The sequence below is a fragment of the Pelobates fuscus genome, chromosome 7, assembly GCF_036172605.1.
Source record: "Pelobates fuscus isolate aPelFus1 chromosome 7, aPelFus1.pri, whole genome shotgun sequence".
Lineage (NCBI taxonomy): Eukaryota > Metazoa > Chordata > Amphibia > Anura > Pelobatidae > Pelobates > Pelobates fuscus.
In genome coordinates this window covers 201,004,867-201,032,387 of record NC_086323.1, presented here as the reverse complement: position 1 = coordinate 201,032,387, position 27,521 = coordinate 201,004,867, and the positions used below count along the sequence as shown (strand labels likewise).

Sequence of the window (27,521 nt, the reverse complement as noted above, 5' to 3'; positions counted from 1 at the left end):
GCAATGACCCATGTTTTACTTGTTAATTTATTATTATCGTTATTATCATTATTATTTTCATTATTATTATTATTATTATTATTGGTTAATAAAGCTGTGGACAAATTTTCCCATATTCCTTAGTGTCTACGTGTTATTGGGTTAGGATATGAGTTTGGTTGTCCTGGATTCCGACTGCCCAAATGGCGACTATACACCTGTCATGCATGTTATTTCTCCCTGCTGATCACGGCATACCTATCAATAAACAAACTCTGTAAGGTGGTGTGGTCTTTTCATCCAGCCCAGTTATCACTAAGAGAACAAAACAGGGGCATACAGGATTCGACCAAAATATTGTACCATAATTTTGTCCTACATGATATTTCATATTCATATTTCTTATCTTTCATAAAAATATTGTCAGTTTTTCTAAGTATGGTAAACAATAAATAATTTATAGACAGATTTCCTTTAACTTCCAGTACATTTCCACCGACAGGTCAAACCGGGTATCTAATACAGTTTCAATAGCACAACCTTCTAGTATAAGTGGTAGAGGCTTGGAGTGATATAAAAATAGTACATACTTGGCACAACCTTCCAGTGGCAGAGGTAGATGGGTAACAGTGTGTTGCATGCATGTAGAATGTATGTGATATACACAGTATCTGTAATTTGTTCCTCTAGCATAAATGCAGATACGTGTGGCTTTATGGACTAAATCTCATTTTGCAAAGCAAATTAAAGAAAAAAGGAGTATACACAATTTTTCTAGTGAATGGGTTAATGAACACATACTTGATTTCTTCGCAATCACTGACACCTGATGGTCATATTTCTTAAATATTATGCAAATATTGTCTGTTTTTCTAAGTATAGCAATTTCCTTTAACTCCCAGTACATTTCTTTCAGGTGTATTTGTCAAGAGAGGTGACAAGAACAGAAATACATGAAGCAAGGCTATGAAGAAATCTATTAATAACAGAACCAAGTCTAATTTTGAAAAATCAAGTATTTTGTCAGATTCCTGTATGTTCTCAAAGGAGATGGTAAACATAAACCCCAAACCATTATCGTCTTTTGAATGTGAGAGATCTTTTGTCACAAATGCAGAGCTAGTCTGTCATCAGAGCACTCACACAGGAGAGAAACTGTTCTCATGTTCTGAATGTGGAAAAGGTTTTGGGCAACATTCAAATTTTCTTAGACATCAGAGAACTCACACAGGAGAGAAACCGTTCTTATGTTCTGAATGTGCTAAATGTTTTGAAACAAAGACAGAGCTTGTCCGTCATCAGAGAACTCACACAGGAGAGAAACCGTTCTCATGTTCTGAATGTGGAAAATGTTTTCGGCAACATTCACATCTTGTCTGTCATCAGAGAACTCACACAGGAGAGAAACCATTCTCGTGTTCTGAATGTAAAAAATGTTTTAGTACAAATGCAGAGCTCGTCTGTCATCAGAGAACTCACACAGGAGAGAAACCGTTCTCATGTTCTGAATGTGGAAAATGTTTTGGGCGACAATCACATCTTGTCCGTCATCAGAGAACACACACAGGAGAGAAACCGTTCTCATGTTCTGAATGTGGAAAATGTTTTGTCACAAATGCAGAGCTCGTCTGTCATCAGAGAACTCACACAGGAGAGAAACCGTTCTCCTGTTCTGAATGTGGAAAATGTTTTGGGCGACAATCAAATCTTGTCAGTCATCAGAGAACACACACAGGAGAGAAACCGTTCTCATGTTCTCAATGTGGAAAATGTTTTGGTACAAATGCAGAGCTTGTCCGTCATCAGAGAACTCACACAGGAGAGAAAGCGATCTCATGTTCTGAATGTGGAAAATGTTTTAGTACAAAGGCAGAGCTTGTCCGTCATCAGAGAACTCACACAGGAGAGAAACCGTTCACATGTTCTGAATGTGGAAAATGTTTTGCCACAAATGCAGATGTCGTCTGTCATCAGAGAACTCACACAGGAGAGAAACCATTCTCGTGTTCTGAATGTGGAAAATGTTTTGTCAATAAAGCAGATCTTGTCCGTCATCAGAGAACTCACACAGGAGAGAAACCATTCTCGTGTTCTGAATGTGGAAAATGTTTTGTCAATAAAGCAGATCTTGTCCGTCATCAGAGAACTCACACAGGAGAGAAACCATTCTCATGTTCCGTATGTGGAAATTGTTTTGGGCAACATTCAAATCTTGTCCGTCATCTGAGAACTCACACAGGAGAGAAGCCTTTCTTATGTAGTAAATGTGGGAAATGTTTTGCCAGTAAATCAGAGCTTGTCAGTCATCAAAGAACTCACACAGGTGAGGTGATTTTATAATGCATCTATGGATTAACATAAGAATAAAATATCTTGCATTGTGATTTTTTTTTTCTTTTATCATGCTCATACAATAAATAGTAACTTTGAAAGTAGCAGTCAATGTACATATAATGCATTTGTATTGTGGCACCCCCATGCTATCGTCGGTATGTGCCTAACCTGCATTGCTAACTCTGCTTCACGTGGTTGCAAACTCACCGGCAACCCAGTATACAACTCAGAATACATTGTGGTTGTATGTTCTGGCTGTTACAGGGTATATTAAATAGCATGTTCCACTGGTAATACACTTCAATGAATAAGGTTGTTTCGCCTGACCTAAATTTGCATGATTCCAACCAAGACCTCAGCAAACAGACAAGACACATGATTCTTGATGGCAACTTGTAGGATCACTATTTCTGAGCTCCAGCTTTTACTAAAAAACTACAGCACACACATGAAATGTATTTACAAATTATTCATACCAATAAAAATATGAACTGGGATAGGAGACCAGAGATCACATAGATTGATAAAGGCCCGCTGTTATTATAACCTTTGACCCGGCCAGACTCCCATGTGTATTAAGAAGGGCCTCTTTCTGAATGTATTCATATTAACATATATATGTGTAAATTATATGTGTAATTTATATTTTACCCTCAAGTATAACCATTTTTTACAAATACACAAGTCCTGCGCTCAAACTCCCATTACTCTTGGGTGGCAGCAACGACCATAGTACACATCAGCCCTACTACATACAGTAAAAAAACAGAAAACAAGTTAACCATTTTTATAATGTATGGCTTTAGTCATAGATTGGATAGAACGGTTATTACGCTACAACCCTTTTTACACATTTTTGAAAGAATAAATAACATTATCCTTATGTGTACACCTCCTAATTAAGTGATTTCTTAGACATATAAAATATTTTTGCAGATAGATATTCACCACCAATACGTAACATCAAAAATTAATATTAACTTGAAGTGCATACATATTGCCTGTGTTGGTACAGATATGTGCAAAGACTGTTTTTTTCGGATGTCGTGTACGTTTGAATAAATATAAATCTTAAGGCTGCAAGGCAAACGCATTCAATTATTGGAACTCTGTGACAAACAAACATCTCAGGATTAGCTAATTTCCTACATTTAATGGTGGAGAAAGCATATGCAATATTTAAGTCTAAATTATTACTGGCTGAATATCTAAAAATATGTTGCTGCTTGATTACAAGAAGATAAATGTAGAAAAAGTCAAACTGTTCCCTGCAACGTTAACAAAAACAGAAAAAAAAACCTCTTTCCAGAGATAATGAGTGATACTCTATAGTGCCTAAACAAGAAGTAGCTCAACACATTAGGTGGAATACTTGGCAGCTGCTTCTAAGTGCTGCTACAAAGTGTATTTGGAGATATTCTGGAGATAAATTGGAGGTAGTCTGAGGTACACAGAAGTTTAAAGGAAAAAAAGGTAATAAGGTAAGATTTGTTTGATTTAAACTCCTCATCTCATTAAAATGGCAGACAGTTCAGTGTAATAGTTGTTGTGCATTTGTTTATCGTTCCACTTTTTGGAGGTTTGGTTGTTGTCTAATCTGTAGACAGTTCTCTATATTGCAGCAGGAGATTGCATTTTTGAAGTCGGAGATTTGTAAATTATCTTGTAAACAATCTCAGGCTGGAACTGCTGCAAAGCCACTGCTGCAGTGAAGTCCTAGGAATGGCAGATGGATTACTGTAGGATCTGGTAGACTTAGAGATGTGGACAAAAGGCATACTGCACAGTCTGTGTCTTTACATAAGACAGGTTTCTAAGGTAAAGGAAGGGTTTTGTGTTTTTGTCAATGATATACGGCAGGTTGCTTCCACACTGTCATTCTCTGAAGTTCTGCCTGTATATAACACTCAGAACGACAGGCTTTAACTTGTCACTTTAACTTGTGGCTTGGCGAATGGTGAAGGGAGCAAGGATTTGGCTTTGTTTCTCATGGTAGCTCTATTTGAAATAGAAATGAACTGTACAAAAAAGATGGTTTGCATCTTTCTCAAAAGGGAACAAATGTTCTCAGTGAGCAGTTCAGAGGTTTTGCTAAGAAGTATTTAAACTAGGAGGGGGGAGGGGCAAAAGGGTGATAAAACATCAATCCAATTGCCCCCCCAAAACAAAAACAGAAAGTAACTGTAAAAAGTGTGTTAAAAAATGATATGCTTAGAGTCATGTCTACAAATGCTCGCAGTTTAGGGAATAAGATCCATGAACTTGTGGCAATAATGGCAACTGAGAATGTAGATTTAGTCACTGTTACTGAGACATGGTATAATGAGAAAAATGACTGGGACATAGCAATACCAGGGTACTCTTTATATAGAAAAGACAGAGAATGCAAGAGAGAGGGAGGAGTGGTCCTGTATGTGAAGGATAGCATAAAATCTAGCCTATTGAAAGTTAATGAGGCGCACATAGAGTCCGTTTGGGTTACGTTAGAATTTGGTAATCACACAGTAACTCGTGTAGGTGTGATTTATAGGCCCCTAGGGCAAATAGAAGAGTTAGATAATCTACTAGTTGAGGAAATAGCTAAAATGACAATGAAGGGGGAAGTTATCATCTGTAACGGTGATTACCCCAACTAGCCGGATTCAGCTCAATAATTGACAACACAGAGCAGAGATACGTCTACCGGACCTTAGAATGGCCGGACCAGACGTAGAGGAGAGAAATACAGAGTCAGGAACGATCCGAGGTTAAGGGCACAAAGAGACAGCGAAAACTAGAACTAGCCAAGGTCTGGTACACAGTAATCAGTAAGCCGGCAAACAGAACAGTATAGTCATCAAGAGATAAACAGAGTCAGAAATAGAGATGTACCAACGGTTCGCCGGCGAATAGTTCCTGGCGAACATAGCATATTTGCCACCGCGGGCCAACACATGCGATGTTCGGTCCGCCCCCTATTCTTTATCATTGAGTAAACTTTGACCCTGTACCTCACAGTCAGCAGACACATTCCAGCCAATCAGCAGCACACCCTCCCTAGCAGACCCTCCCACCTACTGGACAGCATCCATTTTAGATTCATTCTCAAGCTGCATGCTCAGTGAGAGGAGGGAAAGTGTAGCTGCTGTTGATTTGATAGGGAAATGGATAGCTAGGTTAGTGTATACAGTGTCCACTACAGTCCTGAAGGACTCATCTGATCTCTGCTGTAAGGAGACAGCACCCCAAAAAACCTTTTTAGGGCTAGAACATCAGTCTGCTTTTTTTTTTTTTTTTTCTGTGTGATGTAATTGCAGTTGCCTGCCTGCCAGCTTCTGTGTCAGGCTCACAGTGGATACTGTAACAAAGAGAAATAGAATTTGGGGTGGAACTACAACTGTTTTTAAAACACCTAAATCAAAATGACAGAGGTATAGTTTTAACTTCAGAGTTTAGTAAGGAAGAAATTCATTTTTTAGACCTAAATATTTTTATTAAAGACGGGCAATTAAACACTAAAACCTTTTTTAAAAAGGTGTGCACTAACACAGTTATTGACCAAAGAAGTTGTCACCACGCACCTTGGCTTGAAAGTGCCCCTAAAAGTTAATTTATAAGACTTAAAAGAAATTGCACACTCAATGATGATTTTAATGAACAGAGTAACATTTTAAAAAACACATTTTTAGAGAAACACTATCCAGAAGATAAACTTAACACTATTATCACTAAAGTAAAATCCAATGACAGAAACAGCCTCTTAAAATATAAAAATAAAGAAACTCAAAATACTACCTAATTTTTGCCCATCATCTTTGACTATAATAACAAAAACAGAGACATAAAAAAACAATCAAAAAACATTGGCACATTTTATTAGAAGACCCTGTTCTTAATAAAATTATTACCGAAAAACCTTATTTAAATTATTTTTTTCGTGGTGCCCCATATCTGCCAAGTGACCCTATGTAGGGGGAACAGTCCCTATTCTGCTCTGTGTCAGTGTGTATCAGGGATCCTTGGGATAGGTGTCAATCCATATCTGCCAAGTGACCCTATGTAGGGGGAACAGTCCCTATTCTGCTCTGTGTCAGTGTGTATCAGGGTCTCTGAGGACAGGTGTCAATCCATATGTCAAGGTGTCAATATGTCATATGTCAGGTGTCAATCCATATCCATTGTGATTTAGGAATGTTAGGTGATTTATGCCCTTTATGGATTAAGACCAGACTCTGCATCAACTGTGTAATTTTCCATGGGAGTTTTGCCATGGATCCCCCTCCGGCATGCCACAGTCCAGGTGTTAGTCCCCTTAAAAATACTTTTCCATCACTATTGTGGCCAGAAAGAGTCCCTGTGTATTTTAAAATTCGCCTGCCCATTGAAGTCTATGGCGGTTTGCCCGGTTCGCGAACATTTGCGGAAGTTCACGTTCGCCATTCGCGAACTGAAAATTTTGTGTTTGCGACATCACTAGTCAGAAACAAAGCCAAGGTCAAGTACGAAGAAACACAACTGAACACAACAAGCGCTAAAGGGAACTGAAACAGAAACCACGATAGGGCAGGGAGTTAAGGGAGAGGTAAGTATAAATACCCTCACCTTATTCTTGATTGGCTCCTGTCATATCCACGCCCCCAAAATGTGAGAGTATGGGGAATATGGGATGACAGGGGCCAATGGGAGACCGTTTTACTTTTCGGCTCCCACTTCCCTTTTAAGAGTGTGCCTGAGACGCGCGGCGCGCTCCCGGAGCTAGGCGGGACACGTGACCGCATCTCGCGGTCAGCGCCCGTCTTCATCGGCGCCCCGAGCGTGCTGCGCGTGGCGGGAACTGAGGACCTCGGCCGGCCCCCAGATAAGGTGAGTACAGCTACATCATCATGGGTGACTTTAATCTTCCTGATATTAACTGGAAATCCCAAATAGCTGCTTGTGCCAGGAGCACACATATACTAAACTCCATACTGGGATTGTCTCTAAAACAACTTGTTGAGGAACCAATCCGTAAGGAGGCCATACTAGATTTAGTTGAAAATAGCACAGTCAGTAAAAAGGGTGATACAAATTTTTTTAGATACAGAAATGAGAAAAGGAAAGTAAAACAAGGATTGGTTAGATTAAAAACAAAAGAAGGAATGTATGTAGAAGAGGATTGGGACGAGAGCAATCTTGACACATTGCATTGGAGAAGCCTGGCTGCCCGCCTGCTGCCTTTGGACTATGGACCAGACTTTATGTGAATGTGTTAACCCAGATAGCTATGCCCATTCGTGTAGTTAAAGACTTTGGCTCCATGGCAATTGAACTGTGTGAATAGGATCTGAGCGCTATTCGGTAGTTTTGTGCGCTCAGATCCCAGCTATCTGGGGATATGTGAAATGTCTGTGTGTTATGTGTAAAAGGTGACTTTATGAGTATTGTATTCATGAACCAGTTTAGTAGCCCTTCTCTGAACTCTCTCTAAAGTATCAATATCCTTCTGGAGATATGGTCTCCAGTACTGCGTACAATACAACAAGTGTGGTCTCACCAGTGTTATGTACAATGGCATGAGCACTTCCCTCTTTTTAATGCTAATACCTCTCCCAATACAACCAAGCATTCTGCTAGCATTTCCTGCTGCTCGATTACATTGTCTGCCTACCTTTAAGTCATCAAAAATATTCACCCCTAAATCCCTTTCCTCAGAAGTTGAGGTTAGGACTCTATCAAATATTCTGTACTCTTCCCTTGGGTTTTTACGCCTAAGATGCATTATCTTGCATTTATCCACATTAAGTGTCAGTTGCCACAACTCTGACCATTTTTCTAGTTTACCTAAATCATTTGCCATTTGGCTTATCCCTCCTGGAACATCAACCCTGTTACATATCTTAGTATCATCAGCAAAAAGACATACCTTAGTTTGGCATGATCTCCCTGAAGTAAACCCATGTTGTCTCTGGTCTTGAAATCCATGTGTTTTTAGATGTTCAACAATCCTATCCTTTAACAGGGTTTCCATGCATCCAACTTCTCTGAGGGACCTTCAGACTGCGAGCAGAGTTCTAAATATTCTGAAGCTCCGATAACGGAACGCAGTCTTCATAAAATGTTACAAGAGCTCAGAACTACCATTAATGCAGATTTTCATCGAATTAACAGCGATCTGAGAAAGGAAATTTCTAACATCGGTGACAGAACAAACCATCTGGAAAATAAAACTGATGAGCTCTGTTTGGCACATAATGAAGTGGTGGACAAAGTTCAGAAATTGTCAGAAGAAAACTCTTTATTAAAAGACAAGCTTGCGGACATGGAGGATAGGTCTAGAAGGCAAAATATCAGATTCAGGGGAATACCGGAGGATGTTACTCAAGCTGCATTACCAGCTTACATTTTATCTATATGCAAAGCCCTGGTCTCGGGCCTACCTGATTCCGCGTGGGCTTATGACCGCATGCACAGACTCCCAAAACCTGCTCGTCTATCTAATGAAGTCCCTAGGGATGTCATCGTAAGATTTCATTATTTTGCACATAAGGACACCCTACTAGCAGCGGCGAGGAAAACCACACCTCTTCCAGAACCGCATCAAAAGATTGCCCTTTTTGCTGACTTATCAGCAGCCACGATGGAAAAAAGAAGAGGATTTATAACAGTGACTAAAACGCTACGGAACAACAACGTGGCTTACCAATGGGGATATCCCACGAAATTGATCATATGGCGACAGGGCCGCAACCATATAGCGATTGACCCGGCGGAAGGTATGAAGTTGATCGTATCCTGGGGACTATGGTCTGAGACCCCTCATCCCCAAAATGTATCGAACAATGCCTCCCCAAGAAAACTTCAAGCAGATTGGCAAATGGCGAAATCACCAGCCGCCACTCCATGACCCTTTTTGCTCACGTGTGTCTACACATGGACATGTTGATAAGTACCCTTTGTGTAATGCGTTAGTTATGTACTTGAGTATATTGCTTCATTATGTTGTTATACGCCTGCATATCACATAACGGGTCAGAGATAATGTTAGTGTAAGCTCTGTAAATTTTATGGCGTATTACTGTGCCACAATGTAGTATGCTAATATTGACATGGTATATATAGGTTTCGGGAGGGGATGTACACTAACTGGCTAGCAGTCATGATTGACATGTACACTGTAACTACGGGAGCCCTTCCTTGTTCCCTTCTGTTGGAAGTACCCGATGTGGTTGTCTTGTATGTGACTTGTATTACCGGTCCCCCGGAATACCTTTCTTAATTCTGACTTTAGAATAATTTGATTTGTGAAGCATAGGGTACAGGAGGATAATTTTTTTTTTTTTCTGATGCCTAGTAATAGCCCTCATAAGGTACGGAGAACATGTCTGTCCGTAATAACGTATAATGGTTGCTTAAAGTTTCCTTAGTAGAATGGAAGCTGTATGAGCATTAAACCCTGATACAATCTATTCCTTCCAGTGAGGGAGAAGATTTACACTTCATGTATATGGGTATACTGCAGTTTGTGGGGTATTTCCTCTCCGGTGCTAGGGCTCTGGTTCCGGGGATCGTTATACTGCCGTGAACTGAAAGATCACTACCAATACAGACACACGCATCCTGAATGAGCAGCCATGATATACGAGGCACTCAGATAACTATGCCGAATGCTGCTATTGCCACGCGGCGTAACAGTATAATACATACATGCATGAAGAAACATATCCTGCGTAATATATACATTTTTTTTTTATTATTTTCTCTTTCTTTCTATTTTTATTATCACGGTTGGGATAACAATATCACTCGTTTAATGCGAGGGTACCACTATACCATTCCCGTGGAATGTTCAACGTGCAATTGTATTAGGCAGCAATTATAAGGTGACATAGGTCGGGTGGAGCCCAAAATTCCCCCCTAGGTCGTCATGGGATGTGTTCTTGCATATCCTGTGGAGGACGGTTTAAGTGAAACCCATCATGGGTTTCCAATGTTTATACTTCTGTTATTGTTAATGTTTTTACCCCTTTGGTTTCCTCCCTCATGCCCTCCCCCACCCTTTCCTTTTCCATGTAAGAGCACTTTTGATAGCACAGCACCGAAACCTCTCATGAGCCTTGAGAATACCTACGGCATAGGAAATATTGAGTGTATTTCTGTTTCAATTTGTATCCATTGCTTCCAAATTGGGCGATGCTGCACACCTCTAATGATGCTCTACGCTTGGTACCGTGTTAAGATGCCACGATTGTCCATATTCCCACTCTCTATAAGAAATTAATGCCGCCTAACACACTACAAATCCTCTCCCTTAATGTAAAGGGTCTCAATAGCCCCTACAAGCGTAAGCAACTGTTGAAGGACATGCACAAAGCAAAAACAGCGATTGTCTGTGTCCAAGAGACGCACCTCGCGAAACATAACCCCCCTCAGATTCGCTCTTCACTGTATCCACAAGTGTATCATGCTTATTCACCAAACAAGTCCAAGGGTGTGGCGATTTTTTTTCACAAAGATTGGCTTTATACAGCCTATAAACAACTCACTACTCCAGATGGGCGTTTATTAATTTTAGTAGGCGAACTCAATGGTATTCAATTAACTGTGGTGTCGCTATACGCTCCTAATGAGGCCCAATTTTCGTTTCTCAACAAAGCTATCAGGAAAATAAATTCCGTCAAACAGGGCCATGTTATCATTTGTGGAGATTGCAACTGTACCCTTGCACCCTCTCTGGACATACAACGCGTTAACAATAAACCTCCCAATAAATTATCTATTCACTATAGTAAGCTATTCTCTAAACTCCTCTTTGAACAAGATCTATTTGATACTTGGAGGAATTTATTCCCAACAGCACGGAATTATACATATTTCTCACAGGTCCATTTAACATATTCGTATTGACCTATGCTTAGTGGATAAGCAAACCCTCCCACATCTTCTGGACCATTCCATTGGGCTTCGGACATGGTCCGATCATGCCCCAATCCTGATCACACTAGCAGTACCACATCCTACATCGGGGAGAGGTAAATGGCGCCTGAATGAAACTTTACTTGACAATACGGTAAACATTCAATACATTTCCACGGTTCTGGATGATTATTTTACTGTTAATTCCACGACAGATACCACAGTTGAAACTCAATGGCTGGCTCATAAAGCAGTTGTCAGGGGCCACTTTATTAAATTGGGTTCCATAGCTAAAAAGAGTTATGTATCTAAGGAGTCCGCACTTCGCCAAACCCTTCAGAAACTAGAGGATTCCAACAAATTATCCCCATCTAGGGCAATCACACGTCAAATCACCAAAGTACAGCAAGATATTCATCTTCTTCAAACACAATCTTATATCATTCAAGCGCGTAAAACTCGACAAACATTTTACATCTCAGGTAATAAGGCAGGTAAAATATTGGCTAGCCAACTGAAAGCGAAATATCTACAAACCAAAATTCCATATTTATACTCCAAAGATCACGTAAGAATCTATAATCCGGACAAAATCGTAGAAGAACTAGCCAGCTTTTATGAAGACCTTTATAATCTTAGCGATAGCTCACACACTACAACCCCTACAACATCAGACATATCACAATATTTATCTCGAATCGTACTCCCTAAAATATCATCACATCATAGCAGTGTTTTAGATGCCCCCTTCACTGAGATCGAAGTGGCTAATACTATCAAGTCATTACCAAAACATAAAGCACCTGGACCTGACGGCCTCTCTAATTATTACTATTTAACAATGGCTTCACATCTAACACCACACCTTACAAAATTATTTAATACAATTAGATCAACAGGTAAATTCCCGCAAGAGATGCTGGAGGCCTACATTATTACATTGCCTAAACCAAATAAACCACCAACAATATGCAGTAACCTTAGGCCAATTTCGCTACTTAATGCCGATGTTAAGTTGTACGCCAAGCTGCTTGCCAACAGGATCCGCCCCCTGTTGTCCGAGTTAGTCTCGGAGGAGCAGGCGGGTTTTGTTCCTGGCAGGCAGGTTGGGGATAACACCAGATGCTGTATGGACTTGATTGATTGGGTCAACTCTAGGGGCGCATCGGGTGCCTTGTTGGCCTTGGATGCGGAGAAGGCATTCGATCGCCTCAATTGGAGTTATATGTCCGCAACTTTGACGGCCTTTGGTTTCTCCAATTCTTTCCTTACTAGCATCATGGCCTTATACTCCGCCCCGTCTGCCAGGGTGTTTAGTTCTGGTTTCGCATCTAGGAACTTTCGCATTACTAATGGCACGAGACAAGGGTGTCCCTTGTCGCCTTTAATATTCATTTTATGTTTAGAACCCCTAGTTAGGATGATAAAGCTCGATACGGCATTACCCGGCGTTATTACTCCAGCGGGAGAAAAAAAGTTAGCACTTTTTGCAGACGATGTAATCATTTTTCTAGCCAATCCATCTGCATCCATTCCGCATCTATTACACACACTGACCACATATGGAGGCGTCTCCTATTATAAAAATAACGTGAACAAAACCCAGATATTACCTATAAGACTTGATACACCTATGTTGAGTGAACTGAAAAATACATACCATTTCACATGGCAGTCTAAAGCAATCTCATACCTTGGCATCAAACTGACACACTCTAAATCCCTAATTATTAAGGAAAATCATATAGCGGTATTACATAAAATTTCCAAACAAATGGAGTCTTGGGCCACTCACCATACATCATGGTTTGGCAGAATAAACTCTGTCAAGATGATGATTTTACCACACATACTATATTTGTTCAGGACGATACCTATCGCTTTACCCAATTCGCTTATTAAACGGTTCCAAGGGGTGATTAACGCTCATATTTGGAAGAAAAAACCCCCACGAGTCTCCTTCCACTCCCTATGGCATCCACACAAGAAGGGTGGCCTTAATGTTCCTAACATCCTGTTCTACTATAAAGCAACCCTGCTGTCGCAAGGCCTCAATGTTATATTGGGCAGTCACAAACCAGTATGGATGGAACTAGAATCCGCATGTGGAGGTTCGCATTCTCTCTACAATGCACTATGGTCATCCACCCCATTAACATCAACCTCCTCGCTCCCGGCATCTCACTATCTTACAAAATCTTGGTCCGCGTGGAATGTAGCCCTGTGGCCAAGAACAGAATTACTGTACCTCGCACCATTGTCAGCCCTGACTGCACTTTCTCCCGATCTCCACACATCTAGATGGTCGTCCCTAGGAATCACTCATGTACATCAAATGTTTAGCCCAGATGGCATCCATCCTTTCCCAATATTGCAGGAACGTTATAATTTGCCTTCAAAAGACATTTTCATGTATTTGCGTGTCAAAAATATATTGGCATCACAATCGATAAGGTTCATCGATCCACTGTCACTTAGCAAGTTAGGAGCACATTGTTACCATGCCAGATTAAGTCGTCCTTCCTGCAAAACTCTATCCCTGTGTTATCTGCTGTTGTCTACTAACCACGACTCCCCTAAGCTACCATATATGAAACAGTGGGAGACATCGTTGGGAATTTCCCCAACACTTTTAGAATGGGAACAAGCCATTACATACACTAAAAAATCCTCGAACTGTGTTATACTTTGGGAAGCCTACTTTAAAGTGTTAATGAGATGGTATTTGGTTCCGTCCAGGATTCACAAAATATACCCCTTATCTTCACCAACCTGCTGGCGTTGCAATGCTGATGTGGGTTCCATAGATCATATATTTTGGCATTGTCCAAACTTGCAAAACTTTTGGAAGGCCATACAATCAACCATTCGGGCATTAAGTGGGATTACTCTTCCGCTATCTCCGGAGATTTATCTACTCCATATTATCCCAAACTTACGTGACATACCGTCAAGAAATGCAGTGTTAAACATTTTAGTGGGTGCAAAAATTAGCATTGCATCCCATTGGAAAGACGTTATATCTCCCTCACTGAAGGATGTTCTACACAGGGTGCAGGACATATATCACCATGAACTTGAGTGGGCGAAAGGGGGAAATAATGCACACTTTTCGCATACATGGCAAAACTGGGAGTCCTTTGTAGATTCTCAGGCTCTGCTGTAATTACGTTGCACTTGGAGTTATAGGTCGGGTGGGATGCAACTCAGGGACTAAAATTCGCAAGGTACTCCACATTCAGTAGGTTATTTTAATGTAAGTTGCTCTGATATTCTCCCAGGCTTTTTCTAGCCCATACACAACACTTATGTAAATGACTATGCTATACCATATTGTAACGCAAATCACCACGTATTAAACTGTGACTATCGCTCACCCCCACCTCCCATTCCTCCCCTTTTCTGTCCCTAGGGGTGTTTATGTCTTTTTTAACTCTTATTTTATGCTAATGTTTATAATATGTTGTTCTTATCCATGATTAGTATATGGTTCACAGCTACTGGCTACAGCAGCAGGAGAGCGTGGGTGGTATGGTCACAATCCTACCTATGAGAATCTTAAGACCATGGTCACAGCTCAGTTAATTCTCTGTAGCACCACAATACCAAGCAGCTGGATGACCACCTCGTTTATCAGTGGTCCAGAAATGTACCCACAGTGGACTTTCATTTTCATTATTTTTATTTATTTTAAATTTTTAGCATTGATACTCGCTCTCCTGGTGCTGTGTACTGTGTAATAGATGCATACGTCATGCAGATACTTAAGATGTGGAAGTGGATGGCGGTTTAAAGCAGCTGTGTCCACAACATTGTACCAGATGTCTAGCTCTCAAGGATATGATAGCAATATTTCTACATGGGTATCCTCATATATTTCTAAGGCGTTAGACGGTTGTGTTCCCATGCAGATGGTAAATATATACAGTCCTGTACTTACGTGATAAAACAGCACTGGCACTGTACATGTTATCACCATATACTGTGTACTACTTTGTGTATTACTTTGGACTACTCTGAACAATATTGTAATGCAATGTATGTTAAGTTGACTCTGTATTGTCACTTTTTTACAAAACAATAAAAAACTATATATTGAAAAAAAAGGGGGGTGGATTAATTAGAAGGGGGTGGATTAATTATAGGGGGTGGATTAATTAGAGGGGGTGGATTAATTAGAGGGGGTGGATTTATTAAAGGGGGGTGGATTTATTAAAAGGGGTGGATTTATTAAAGGGGGTGGATTAATTAGAGGGGTTGGATTAATTAGAGGGAGGTGGATTAATTAGAGGGGGTGGATTTATTAAAGGGGGGTGGATTAATTAGAGGGGGGTGGATTAAATAGAGGGGTTGGATTAATTAGAGGGGGTGGATTTATTAAAGGAGGGGTGGATTAATTAGAGGGGGTGGATTAATTAGAGGGGGTGGATTTATTAAAGGGGGTGGATTAATTAGAGGGGGTGGATTAATTAGAGGGGGGTGATTAATTAGAGGGGGGTGGATTTATTAAAGGAGGGGTGGATTAATTAGAGGGGGTGGATTAATTAGAGGGGGTGGATTTATTAAAGGGGGTGGATTAATTAGAGGGGGGTGGATTAATTAGAGGGGGGTGATTAATTAGAGGGGGGTGGATTTATTAAAGGAGGGGTGGATTAATTAGAGGGGGTGGATTAATTAGAGGGGTGTGGATTTATTAAAGGGGGGTGGATTAATTAGAGGGGGTGGATTAATTAAAGGGGGGGGTGGAATAATTAAAGGGGGGTTCACTGTACATACCGGTACCGTAAATAAATAAGCCCTACCCTGAAAATAAGCCCTAGTGTGTTTTTGGTGACTAAAATTCATATAAGACCCGGTCTTATTTTCGGAGAAACACGGTAACTTACAGTAGTGATGTACTACTTTATTAATCTGTTGCGTTATTAGTTTCTAGTTTCCTTAACTAAATATAGGGATAAAAATACAACAAAAAAAAAGAAGAAAAGAAAAGGAAAGAAAAACCCTGGTTGTTCTCCACGTTACCTATTTACATACCAGTCTACTCTTTACTGGCCCTAACCACCTTGTATAAAGCATACTCCAGTCAGAAATCTTACTTTACCTGGGTCTGTTTAACTATATTCCAAGGGGACTCTTCCCCTTTTAAGTTATACCAAGCTTCTAGCTCACCCTTATGTGTCGTATTTTTAGCCCCAGCTACAGCTTCTATCGGACCTCATTTTCTCATTTCTCATCACTTCCTTGATCATCCAGCTGTGCCATTCTTTTTTATATTAGTCGAGGCATCCATTAACTTCACTGGCCATCTTTTCATATGCGCTAATCTTGTTCAGCTTGGTGTGTATTACTTCATCTGAAGGAATGACTTTCTTCTTCCAATTACTTGCTAAAGCGATTTTTGCTACCGTAAGAATATTTAAAATCACTTTCCTATGGGGATGAATATTAATTCCTGGAATAATGTGGAGTACAAATGTATCCGCATGCAAGGAGATAGCAAGCTTTGTCTTGTCGTAAATCAAATTCTGAATTCGTTTCCAAAACTCTCTTAAATAGAGACAGTCCCAAAAAATATGCAACATAGATCCTGCTTCTTTTTCGCACATCCAGCATAACCCTAATGAATCAGCATACATACGTGCTAATCTTTGCGGTACCAAATACCACCTCATTGTCACCTTACAATACGGCTCCCATAGCGATAGACTACGTGAGGCTTGCATGGTACTAAGCATAGCTGAATGCCAGTCTTTCCTAGAAAATTGATGCCCAATTTCATTCTCCCATTATAGCAGCAGGAAAAAGGTTTAACAGATTTGTATGACAAAATAAATTCTGGCGTAGATAAGGTATTTACATCAATATATGGATTGTCCAAAATATGTGCCTTTATTATATTCTTGATCCTTAAATACACAAACAGATCTTTAGCTTCCAGATCTAATTCTTTTTGAAGATCAGGAAATGGCTTTACCTGTGGCCCATTCATTAAATTGCCTATTTGTCTTACCCCTTTCTCTTGCCATCTCCTCATCTGAAGGTCCAAAGAAAGGGCCGCTAATGCCATTATTGGTGGTGCTCTAAACATCAGATTTAAATTTATTACATATGGACACCATTCTTTCCATAATCGTAACAAGAGTTTTGTGCTTTGTAACATAGATTTTAAAGGAAACTGGGGAACCGAACATGTCCATAGATAATATATTGTGTTATTTGCATCTAAACATGCATTTTCAAGTGTTAACCAAATTGAGTATTGAGAGGTTTTCCTAAATCTCAGTAATCTAATCCCTTCTGCTAGGAAGGATGCATTATAATATGTTTTAATGTCTGGCATCCCCAGACCACCTTTAACGTATGAAAGACCTGAGTTTCCTCTTCCAAATATGAGCATTTATGGTACTCTGAATTTGCTTAAGTAATTTGTTGGAGAGTGCTATATGTAATGTTCTAAAAAGATATAATATATGAGGTAATATCATCATTTTAATGAGATTCATACGTCCCAACCACGAAATCTCCAAACCCTCCCATTTTGCCATTGTGTTTTTAATTTGTTGAAGCATTGGATAATGATTTACTTTAGTTAATGTTTTGGTTGCTTTAGTGAGTTTAACTCACAGATATTTTATAAATGAAGTGCGCCAATCAAAATTATATTGTGACTTCAATTTATCTATCAGGGTTTGTTGTAATTTAATAGGTAGCGCCTGTGTTTTAGTTACATTATTTTTATAATACGATACCTGCCCATACTCTGTTAGCAGCTTAATCAGTGATGGTAGGGAGAGCTCCGGATCTTTGATAAAGAGCAGAATATCGTCCACAAACAGCGCCATTTTTTTAATGCCCCCGGTGTACTCAGGCCTTTTATACTAGTGTCGTGTTTAATAATTCTTACTACGGGTTCCATACATATGATGAAAATAAAGGGAGAGAGGGGGCAGCCTTGGCGAGAACCATTACAAATTCTTATTTTATTAGAAAAAAAGCCAGCGTTAAACACTTTTGCGGACGGATTTTGATATAATGCTAATATGCTGGCTTGAAAGCCAATGGAAAACCCATTTTAGTGGGTGTAAGTGACATATACCCTCAATGCAGGCGATCAAAGGCTTTTTCAGTATCTAATGCTAAAATTAATCCTTGTTGTGGTTAAGTGTTTGCCCATTCCACCAGATTCACAAAATGTCTAGTGTTATCCCCTATCTGTCTCCCAGGTATAAACCCTGCTTGCTCCTCCGAGATAAGGTCTGGAAGGAGGTATTTAATCCGTGAAGCTATTAATTTAGCATTAAGCTTAATATCCGTATTAAGTAGGGATATCGGTCTCAAATTTTCACTCTGTGTGGGTGATTTATTAGGTTTAGGTAAAGCCACAATATGTGCTTCCAACATTTCTTGGGGAATGGCACCAGTATCTTTTATATAGTTAAAAAGTTTAGTAAGGATTGGGGTCAATTGTTTTTCTAATTTTATATAATAATAATTTGAGAACCCATCAGGCCCGGGAGCCTTATGCTTAGAAAGAGAGTTTATTGCTATTACTACCTCTTCTTCCTCCAATGATTTTTCGAGGAAGGAACATTGAGATGGTGTTACCCTAGGTAGAGGGACCCTCTCTAGAAAGGTCTGTATCTCCTCCTCAGATGGTTGATGTGTATTAGCATCTTTCTCTAATTGATAAAGCGTTGAATAGTAAGTTGCCAATTCATTTGCTATATCCTGGGGATTATATCATTTATCACCCCTTTTAGAAACTATGTAAGGGATTTTAGCTTGTAATTTTTGTTTGTTTAACTTTACCAGCTAAGAGTCTGCCAGCTTTATTTCCCATGACATAATGTGATTGATTTAATAGTCTCATATGTTTCCCTGTTTCCGAAGGTTGTAAATCATGTAAGGCTGACCGAATCATCATCAATTGTGAATGTGAACAGCTTTATCTGTTGCCTCCACCTTGGTCAACTCCTGTTCTAATTTACTCATTTCCTGTAAACGTAATCTCTTTACCCGTGCTCCTTGCTGTATTAACATACCTCTTATGACTGCCTTATGGGCTAGCCATTGGGTAGTAGCATTAGTCTGGCATTTAGAATGATTTTTAAAAAACATCTCCACCTGAGATTGCAGCTTTGAGAGGTATTCGTTGACATCTAATAAGCTGTAATTTAAATGCCATGCACTTTTCCCCCTTACTGAAAATGGCACCTTTATCTTAATTCTTAAAGGCGCGTGGTCTGACCTCGTTATTGGGCCTATTTGTGTAAAAGCCTTATGTACTGTTGAGTAATAAGTAAAATCTCTCTCACTAGGGTAGAGATTGCGCCATAGATCATAATAGTCAAATTCATGCAGTAAAGTCTTCAAATATTGACCGAGGTGGACCGATAACTGTTTCGGTGGTTTATCCTCTACTCTTTTGATATCAAGAGAAGGGTCTGGGACACAGTTAAAATCACCGCAAATAAATATATGTCCTGCCTTATATTGTTCTATCGTTCGAGACGCCATAGTGAGAAATGATTTTTGCGCATCATTTGGTGCCTACAGTGACACTATAGTTACTGATAGTCCATTTAATAATCCAACCAAAATCAGCAATCTCCCATCTCTTGTAGCATATTGTTTGTCAGGAATAGTGATGTCGCGAACACGAAATTTTCGGTTCACGAACGGCGGACGGGAACTTCCGCAAATGTTCGCGAACGGGCGAACCGCCATAGACTTCAATGGGCAGGCAAATTTTAAAACCCACAGGGACTCTTTCTGGCCACAATAGTGATGGAAAAGTTGTTTGAAGGGGACTAACACCTGGACTGTGGCATGCCGGAGGGGGTTCCATGGCAAAACTCCCATGGAAAATTACACACAGTGACAGACCAAACTCCCCGTTTAACGCACCGCAAACAGTCCATTTGCACAACCGCAAACTTCCCATTTGCACAAGGTTGGATACCAAGCTAACCATGTCCCGTTCCTTGTCCTCACTGATGTCATTGAAGGTCTCTTCCTCCACCCAGCCACGTACAACACCAAGGGTCCCCGAAAGGTGACAACAAGCCCCCTGTATTTTTTTTTTAAAGTACACTACTGTACACCAGATATGAGTTGCACTGGTGTGACACTGTGCCCTGGCAGGCCCTGAAACGCACACGTGTGAAGGAAACTGACTGCTATTATTTCACAGTCAAATTTCTAGTTTTTTTTTGTAATGTACACTACTGTAACACCAGCGATTGGCCCACGTCATGCCTACGCCCCCAAAACGTTCGTGTGTGGGGGTGCTGGTATGACGTGGGCCAATGGGAGCCTGATTCAACTTTTGGCTCCCACTGCCCCTTTTAGAGCGAGATCGTGACTCGAGCCGTGCTCCTAGTGCCAGGCGGGCTACGTGACCGATCACTGCGGTCAGTGCACGCGGCTAAGTCAGAAGAGGAGATCAAGCCGCATGCGGCTCGTGTGGAGGCAGGAGTGATCCAGCCACACGCGGCTTTGGAGCCAGGTCGGTCCCAGGATAAGGTAAATACAGCCACAACCACTTATCCCAATCACACACCTTTCCTAACGTCCTATCCCATTAAAAGCATATTACCGCGTATTTAATAAAACAGACCCCCTACTTCATCCAGGTTACCGATCGATGGTTCGATATTCTGAGCCCTCTCTGATTTACTGTACACAGCTATTCGATATTCCCACAAATTTTATTTAGCATTTTATGTTTGTTTGAGACCACCTTAAAAATATTGGACATCACTAAAAATCATGATCACTATATACTTTCTCTACAAACCTCTAAAACGAACCAAACTACTCATTAGACTTGGGCACTTCAGAAATATTTGTTTCGTATGAATGTTTCGTACGAAAAAGAAATTAGTTTAGTCAGAACCTGTCAGGGTACCTGTTGTCTCTACCTCGGAGGAGGTGAGACACTTAGACGTTCATCCTCTCAGAGGGGCTGACTCACTCGTTCCTCGCAGTTCTCTCGGCCGTTTACACGCCGGCCGCGAGGGATCCGCTTCCTTTTATGACGCGGCGCTCAGTAGCCGACGTCATGACGACAATCCGTTCCGACCTGTCAATCAAGTCCCGAGCACGAATCAGGACTCGTCGGGGGCGTGATTCCTATCTAGAACCAGGGTATAAAGTAGGGCTTTCTGCATTTGTTCATTGCCCTGTCGTGGTTCTAGCTTGTCTAGTCACTCAGTGCTCTTGTTTTCTATTTGTCTCTTTGGTTCTGACCCAGCTTGTTTGTTCTACTCTGCTTATCTCTATTACCCTTTGACTCGGCTTGTCTCTCGCTTACCTGCTCTCTCGTTCCCCCGACCTCGGCTTGTCTCTAGACCATTCTTTGCTTACTCCTTACGTTAGTCCGGCCATTCTAAGGTCCGGTATACGTACCTACCACCTGTTTGTACTCTGCGTGTTGGATCCCTGTCCCGATCCTGACAGAACCTGAAATGTGTTAATTCTTCCATTCGTTTTGGTACGATATTCGTTAGTATTTTCATTTCGGATAAACTCATTTGTTCATTCGGCACAATTTAATTAAACCAAAATGAATTGAATACATAAAACTATGTTCCCTAACTAATCCCTAAATACCGAATAGCTTCAACCGAACTCAGTATAACCATTCGTTTCAAATTTTGTACATTGATCTAACAGCATGGCATTGAATGTTATGTCGTTTAATTTACGCCTAAAACTCCCGAACTCACTCCCGAACTGTCTAATGTGCGAACGCTGCCAATCGCATGAAAATGTATTGGCACTATCAGTAAACTACCGAACACCACTTACTATAGTCATTTGCATGTCGAATGACATTGCAAATGCAATGCATTGCTTTTGCTTAGTTTCTTGGGCAAATGAATCATCATGCTTCCCTGACAGGTGGTACTGGAAACACAGTATAATTTTATAAGAGAGTGGGAAAGTAGGAGCCAATTAAATAGGCTTTTACATACTGCCAGACAAAACTGTAAAAAATAAAAGTATCAACTCAAGGCAGTCCTTCAATGCAAAATCTATCCAGATTTTCTATAGGCCAGCCATTCAGCCATTTTGGAGGTCAGCCAGCCCACCACCCTGTCAGCCATTTTAGGCACTTTGATAGGGACCTTGCCAGAAGTGGTCATGTCCTCCTCCAGCTTCTCAAATGACATAGACATGGATATAGTGGAGGGGGGCATTGGCCACTCTGGCCAGGAGGAGGGAGAAGCAAGAAGAAGCAAAGAGAGCCTAGAATGTTAAAGGCAGTATGTCCTGGGAGGAAGAATAAGTATGCTGATAGCTTTCGTGCAGAGGAGAATACAGTACTGGTAAACAAGCTTTGCCAGTACTACCAATGTATGTTTGGGGGAGCAGCCAAAAAGACTTCAAGAGCAAAGAAGGACAATCGGTGGAGGAAGATTGTGGCAGCGGTGAATGCTGTTGGAGGGAACAACCGCACCCAGGAGGTGGTGAAGAAACGGTAAGTGCACTTATATTCCTAAAAATAATTTTTTTTATGCCATGTTTTTTTATTTTTTTCCTCCATGTGCTTTTGCTACACACCCCCACCAGTGGCAGCTATGCTTTTAAAGTCATTTAAAAGTGAGGGTTGGGTCACTTAAGCACATAGAGTAAAAAAAAACATGTGCAGCTCAGCTTTAAAGGAACACTATAGTGACAGGAATACATGTTTGCATTCCTGTCACTATAACTGTGAAAACACAGTTTAACCTCCCTCTCAGCAATGTAACTGTATTTAAAGGGACACTCCAGTGCCAGGAGAACAAATCGTTTTCCTGGCACTGCAGGTCCCCTCTCCCTCCCACCCCCCACCCCAGGGGGAGACTGGACGCTGGCGGGCGCGGACGCTGGCGGGGTGAGACCTAATGCGCATGCATTGAATGATGCATGAATTATGTGCTGCACACCCATCAGATCGTCCTCCCCCCGCCCCCACCCCTGCGTGGTGGGTGGGGGCCATAAAAATAATGAGGGGGGACCTACTGTCCTCCCCCCGGCCCCCACCCCTGCGCCGTGGGTGGGGGCCATAAATCACAATGGGGGAGGACCTACTGTCCCCCCCAGCCCCCACCCCTTAGTGGTGGGTGGGGCCCTAAATAAAATTCCCCCCCAATCAAAGGTGACTAGGGGTCCCCAAGCCCCTAGTCACCCACCCACCCACCCCAAAACAAGTTACCCCCTACTTACCCCCCTCACCCTAAAAAATAGTGAAGGGGGAATAAAATAACTAACCTGTAAAGAAAAATTCAACTTACCATTTGACGTCTTCTTTTTTCTAAAATCTTCTTTTTGCAGCCCCAAAAAAGGGCAAATAAAAAGCCATAAGAACCGACGCAATTTAAAAAAAAAAAAGAGCGCCAAAAAAAATTATCCATCTTCACCCATGGAGGGCTCCGTGTCAGTGTGTATCAGGGATCCTTAGGATAGGTGTCAATCAATATCTGCCAAGTGACCCTATGTAGGGGGAACAGTCTCTATTCTGCTCTGTGTCAGTGTGTATCAGGGATCCTTGGGATAGGTGTCAATCCATATCTGCCAAGTGACCCTATGTAGGAGGAACAGTCCCTATTCTGCTCCGTGTCAGTGTGTATCAGGGATCCTTAGGATAGGTGTCAATCCATATCTGCCAAGTGACCCTATGTAGGGGGAACAGTCCCTATTCTGCTCTGTGTCAGTGTCTGGAGGGAGTATCTGCAGTAACACAGGGCGTCTGGAGGGAGTATCTGCAATAATAGAAAGTGTCTGGGGGGAGTATCTGCTTGTAACATTTATATGCACTAAAAAAAATAAAAAATAATAATAAATTGAAAAAAATAAATAAAATGGTTGCAGCTTCCGAATTAATCTAAAATGGATGCTGTCCAGTAGGTGGGAGGGTCTGCTAGGGAGGGTGTACTGCTGATTGGCTGGAATGTGTCTGCTGACTGTGAGGTACAGGGTCAAAGTTTACTCAACATAGCATGTTCGCATCCGCGGTGGCGGACGCGAACATGCTATGTTCGCCGGGAACTATTCGCCAGCGAACCATTCGGGACATCACTAGTCAGGAATAAAGGACCAATCGCTATGAAAATAAATTGATACCCCTTTAGTTTCAGTTGTGAACATAGCATGATAGCTTTGAGGGTAATGTTTAATGTTACATTTAGGTGGGTTCTTAGCACAGAGATGTGTCTCTCGAAGACATACCACTGCTGCTTTTGATTTCAACATTGCATGCTCTAACATTCTGTGTTTATGACGGCTGTTTAGACCTTTAACATTGATAGTGATTATGGTTAAATAATTATTCATGATCCCAATTCAATTATTCCTCACTATGCAATATACAATATGTGAATACACATGCGTAATATTTTTGTTGGTTCTATAAATAGTGGAGTGACCCAGGGAAAAGAAAAGTAAACACAAACAAAAATAAAAAAAAAGGGGGAACAACTTAAGTATATACACAGCGCCATACAATTCCCTAGCGCTCTACCTGAATGAAATGTAAGCGGGTAATACATCCCCGACTTATTTCTCATCCATGGGACGTGTCTGTTGACTAATCGAAGTGCATGCAACCTATAATTATTTAAAGTCACCATTCCGCTACCTCTTTAATTATACAAAGTAACCACATAGCGGATTAAACCAAAAGCTTTAGTACATAACTGTATATGACTTATTTTTTATATATATTTTTTTATGTATTTATTTCTGTTTTTTTCTCTTTTTCCCTTTCCTTTCCTTTTTCTCTCTTTCCTTTTGAATTTTCAATAGATACATTTATATTTTGTCAGTAAGTTGCTTTCCAAATGTAGCCCTTATCCTAGCTTCCTAGCTTACCAATTAATAGATTCGCAAACAAAAACAACAATATATGTGAACACAACCCAGTGAAAAAAATGAATAGTTCAAAGCAAACCAGGACTTCCCTTAATATTTTTTAGGTGAAGTTTTCCCGGTAAATCCCCGAAGACTTCCTCTTGTCTTCAATAGATATATGCACATAGAGTAGGGGAATATCTGCTAAATACAGACACAATAAAGAAACATAGCGTTTAACTGTGTGGGGACTGACATTAGTATATAATCACAATTGGTCACTCACAAATTTGTAGAATTAAAACAGCCTTAAGCAGTATCTTTTCTTTCAGTGTCCAATGTAGTGTTGTCCCTCCTCCTCATCATAAAGCAGATGTATGTATCTCAAAAGAGAAGGATATATACAAAGATGTAGTGCACTTCCAGAGTAAAGTAAAAAAGTATTTAATGACATTTAAATATAAAAACAAACAGCTTGTCACCATACGTCCTACGCGTTTCGTCCCAAGTATGGACTTCCTCAGGGACTTAGTGCAGTGAAAAATAGCAGCATAATAAACAATCCCCCCTCCCAGTCCTTATATACATCCCCTTTAAGTTGTAAACGTCCATCAGCTGGCTTCCAATTCTCTTTTTCGCGGCATGGAACCCGGTGACGTCATCGCATATGTTACGCTGTTGAGCCTGGTGACGTCATCGCGTCCGACGTGTGCGTTTCATTTTGCGTTCCACCGACCCGGAAATGGGTCGCGGCCGTTAGTTAGTCTCTCTTGCGATGGTGTGTTAGCTCAAAACGTGTGCGTGGGTAAAGGAAACCGGGGGGAGAGGAAAACAATTAGAAAAACTCTGGATGGCACTACTTACAAGAAATGTAAAATAACATCTACATTTACAATACAGTCTATATTTATAATAAGTCTCCTCATTTTACTGGGTGAATTTCGTGTGTAATTAGTTGGGGAACCTTATGAAATTGATAATTGAATTTGAAAAACAAGGTAGAGAACAAATAGAGTTAGATTTAAAAACATTAGAATCTGAGGGCAGTCAAAATATAGAACCCAATAAATACAAAGAAAAAGAACAAGAAATTTGCAATGTAATTAATAATTTAGAAGAAAAGATTGCAGAGACTAAAAACAATAACATGAAAAGAGATAGACGAGATAAAACATTTAATACTTTTTCCACTAGTAATAAAATTAAGAATAAACACAAACGACATTTTGATAGAGACAATAGGAATTTTGAGGGATCACAAAAAACACTCACTTTAGAAAATTTGATACATATAAAAGAAACACTTCACCTACTCGAATAAGAGATTCCCCAACTAATTACACACGAAATTCACCCAGTAAAATGAGGAGACTTCCCAATAATTATACATGAAGCCCAATCATCACGAGACGAAAAACATTTACCACAAATACTGTCCCACAGACTCAAAATCCCACCAAACAAAGGGGAAGAAAAGAATCAATTTCCCCAAATCGATGTGACACTCCCCTAGAGGATCCTATGCCCAAGCAATAAGAACTAATCTGGAACACCAAAATGAGAGGGAGGACCTTTTTTTAGAGGGAGGGACCCACAGGGATGGGAGAATAACCCAATTTTTCAAACCACGCCACAACCACCAGGGAATTACATCAGACATCCACTCAATCTCCCCCAAAAGAAAAAGAATAGAGGAGAATCCACGGAGAGAGGACTCCCTAAGACAAAGACACTAGAAAAACACTATGGAATCTATAATCTAACAGATATTCAGCTATGTGACACTGATTTGAAAGCACTAAGTAAAGGTCTAAAAATTGCCCCCAATCAGAAAATGAATTTTTTTACACGTATATTGATGTGCAAAAATACATCCGTAAAATGACACTTAAGAGATTTTTTTTAAAAAGGGAAACAGAAGAAGAAAACACACTCTTAAAAAGTTTAGACAAAACTAGTTTAGAACAGAAACAATTTAAAAAGAAATCAATTTTTTACCCAGTAGGGGACAGAGGCCCTTTTCTGGAGACATTTAATAGTATGGTATGCCATGACTTAGAGGAATTAGAAAAAGAAAAAAACCTAGGAGAAAATAAATATAACATGAGCAAAGAAGAATCAGCAAGTATAACAAAATTACAAAAAATGGACAACATAGTAATAAAAGAAGCTGATAAGGGGGGAGCCATAGTCATAATGACGAAACAATACTATATGAACGAGGCACACAGAATCTTGGGAGACATAGAAACCTACATAAAACCGACAGGAGACCCAACCAAAAAATTTAACACCATCTTAGGATCCCTGTTGGACCAAGCTTATGAAAATAACATAATTTCTAAAAACAATAAGGAATATCTTTTTAATAATTTTCCAATTATACCCATTTTTTATTTTCTCCCTAAATTACACAAAAACCCAATAACACCCCCGGGGAGACCAATTATCAGTGGCATAAATTCTGTATCTGCCCATCTAGCAGAATTCGTGGATCACCA

At 40.4% G+C, this 27,521-nt stretch overlaps 2 protein-coding genes across 4 annotated transcripts in view; one reads left to right on the top strand and one right to left on the bottom strand.

Moving 5' to 3' along the window:
- Window positions 1-2,361, top strand: part of LOC134568458 (oocyte zinc finger protein XlCOF7.1-like) — a 724,127-nt gene extending 721,766 nt beyond the window's left edge. For all 3 annotated transcript variants that reach the window (XM_063427061.1, XM_063427062.1, XM_063427060.1), the window contains one exon: window positions 896-2,361. In XM_063427061.1, coding sequence (XP_063283131.1) covers window positions 946-2,319 — 1,374 coding nt within the window. In that variant the 5' untranslated portion in view covers window positions 896-945 and the 3' untranslated portion in view covers window positions 2,320-2,361. The remainder of the gene's footprint in view (window positions 1-895) is intronic.
- Window positions 1-27,521, bottom strand: part of LOC134569295 (uncharacterized) — a 732,490-nt gene that overhangs the window by 518,727 nt on the left and 186,242 nt on the right. The gene's annotated exons all lie outside the window — the stretch shown is intronic.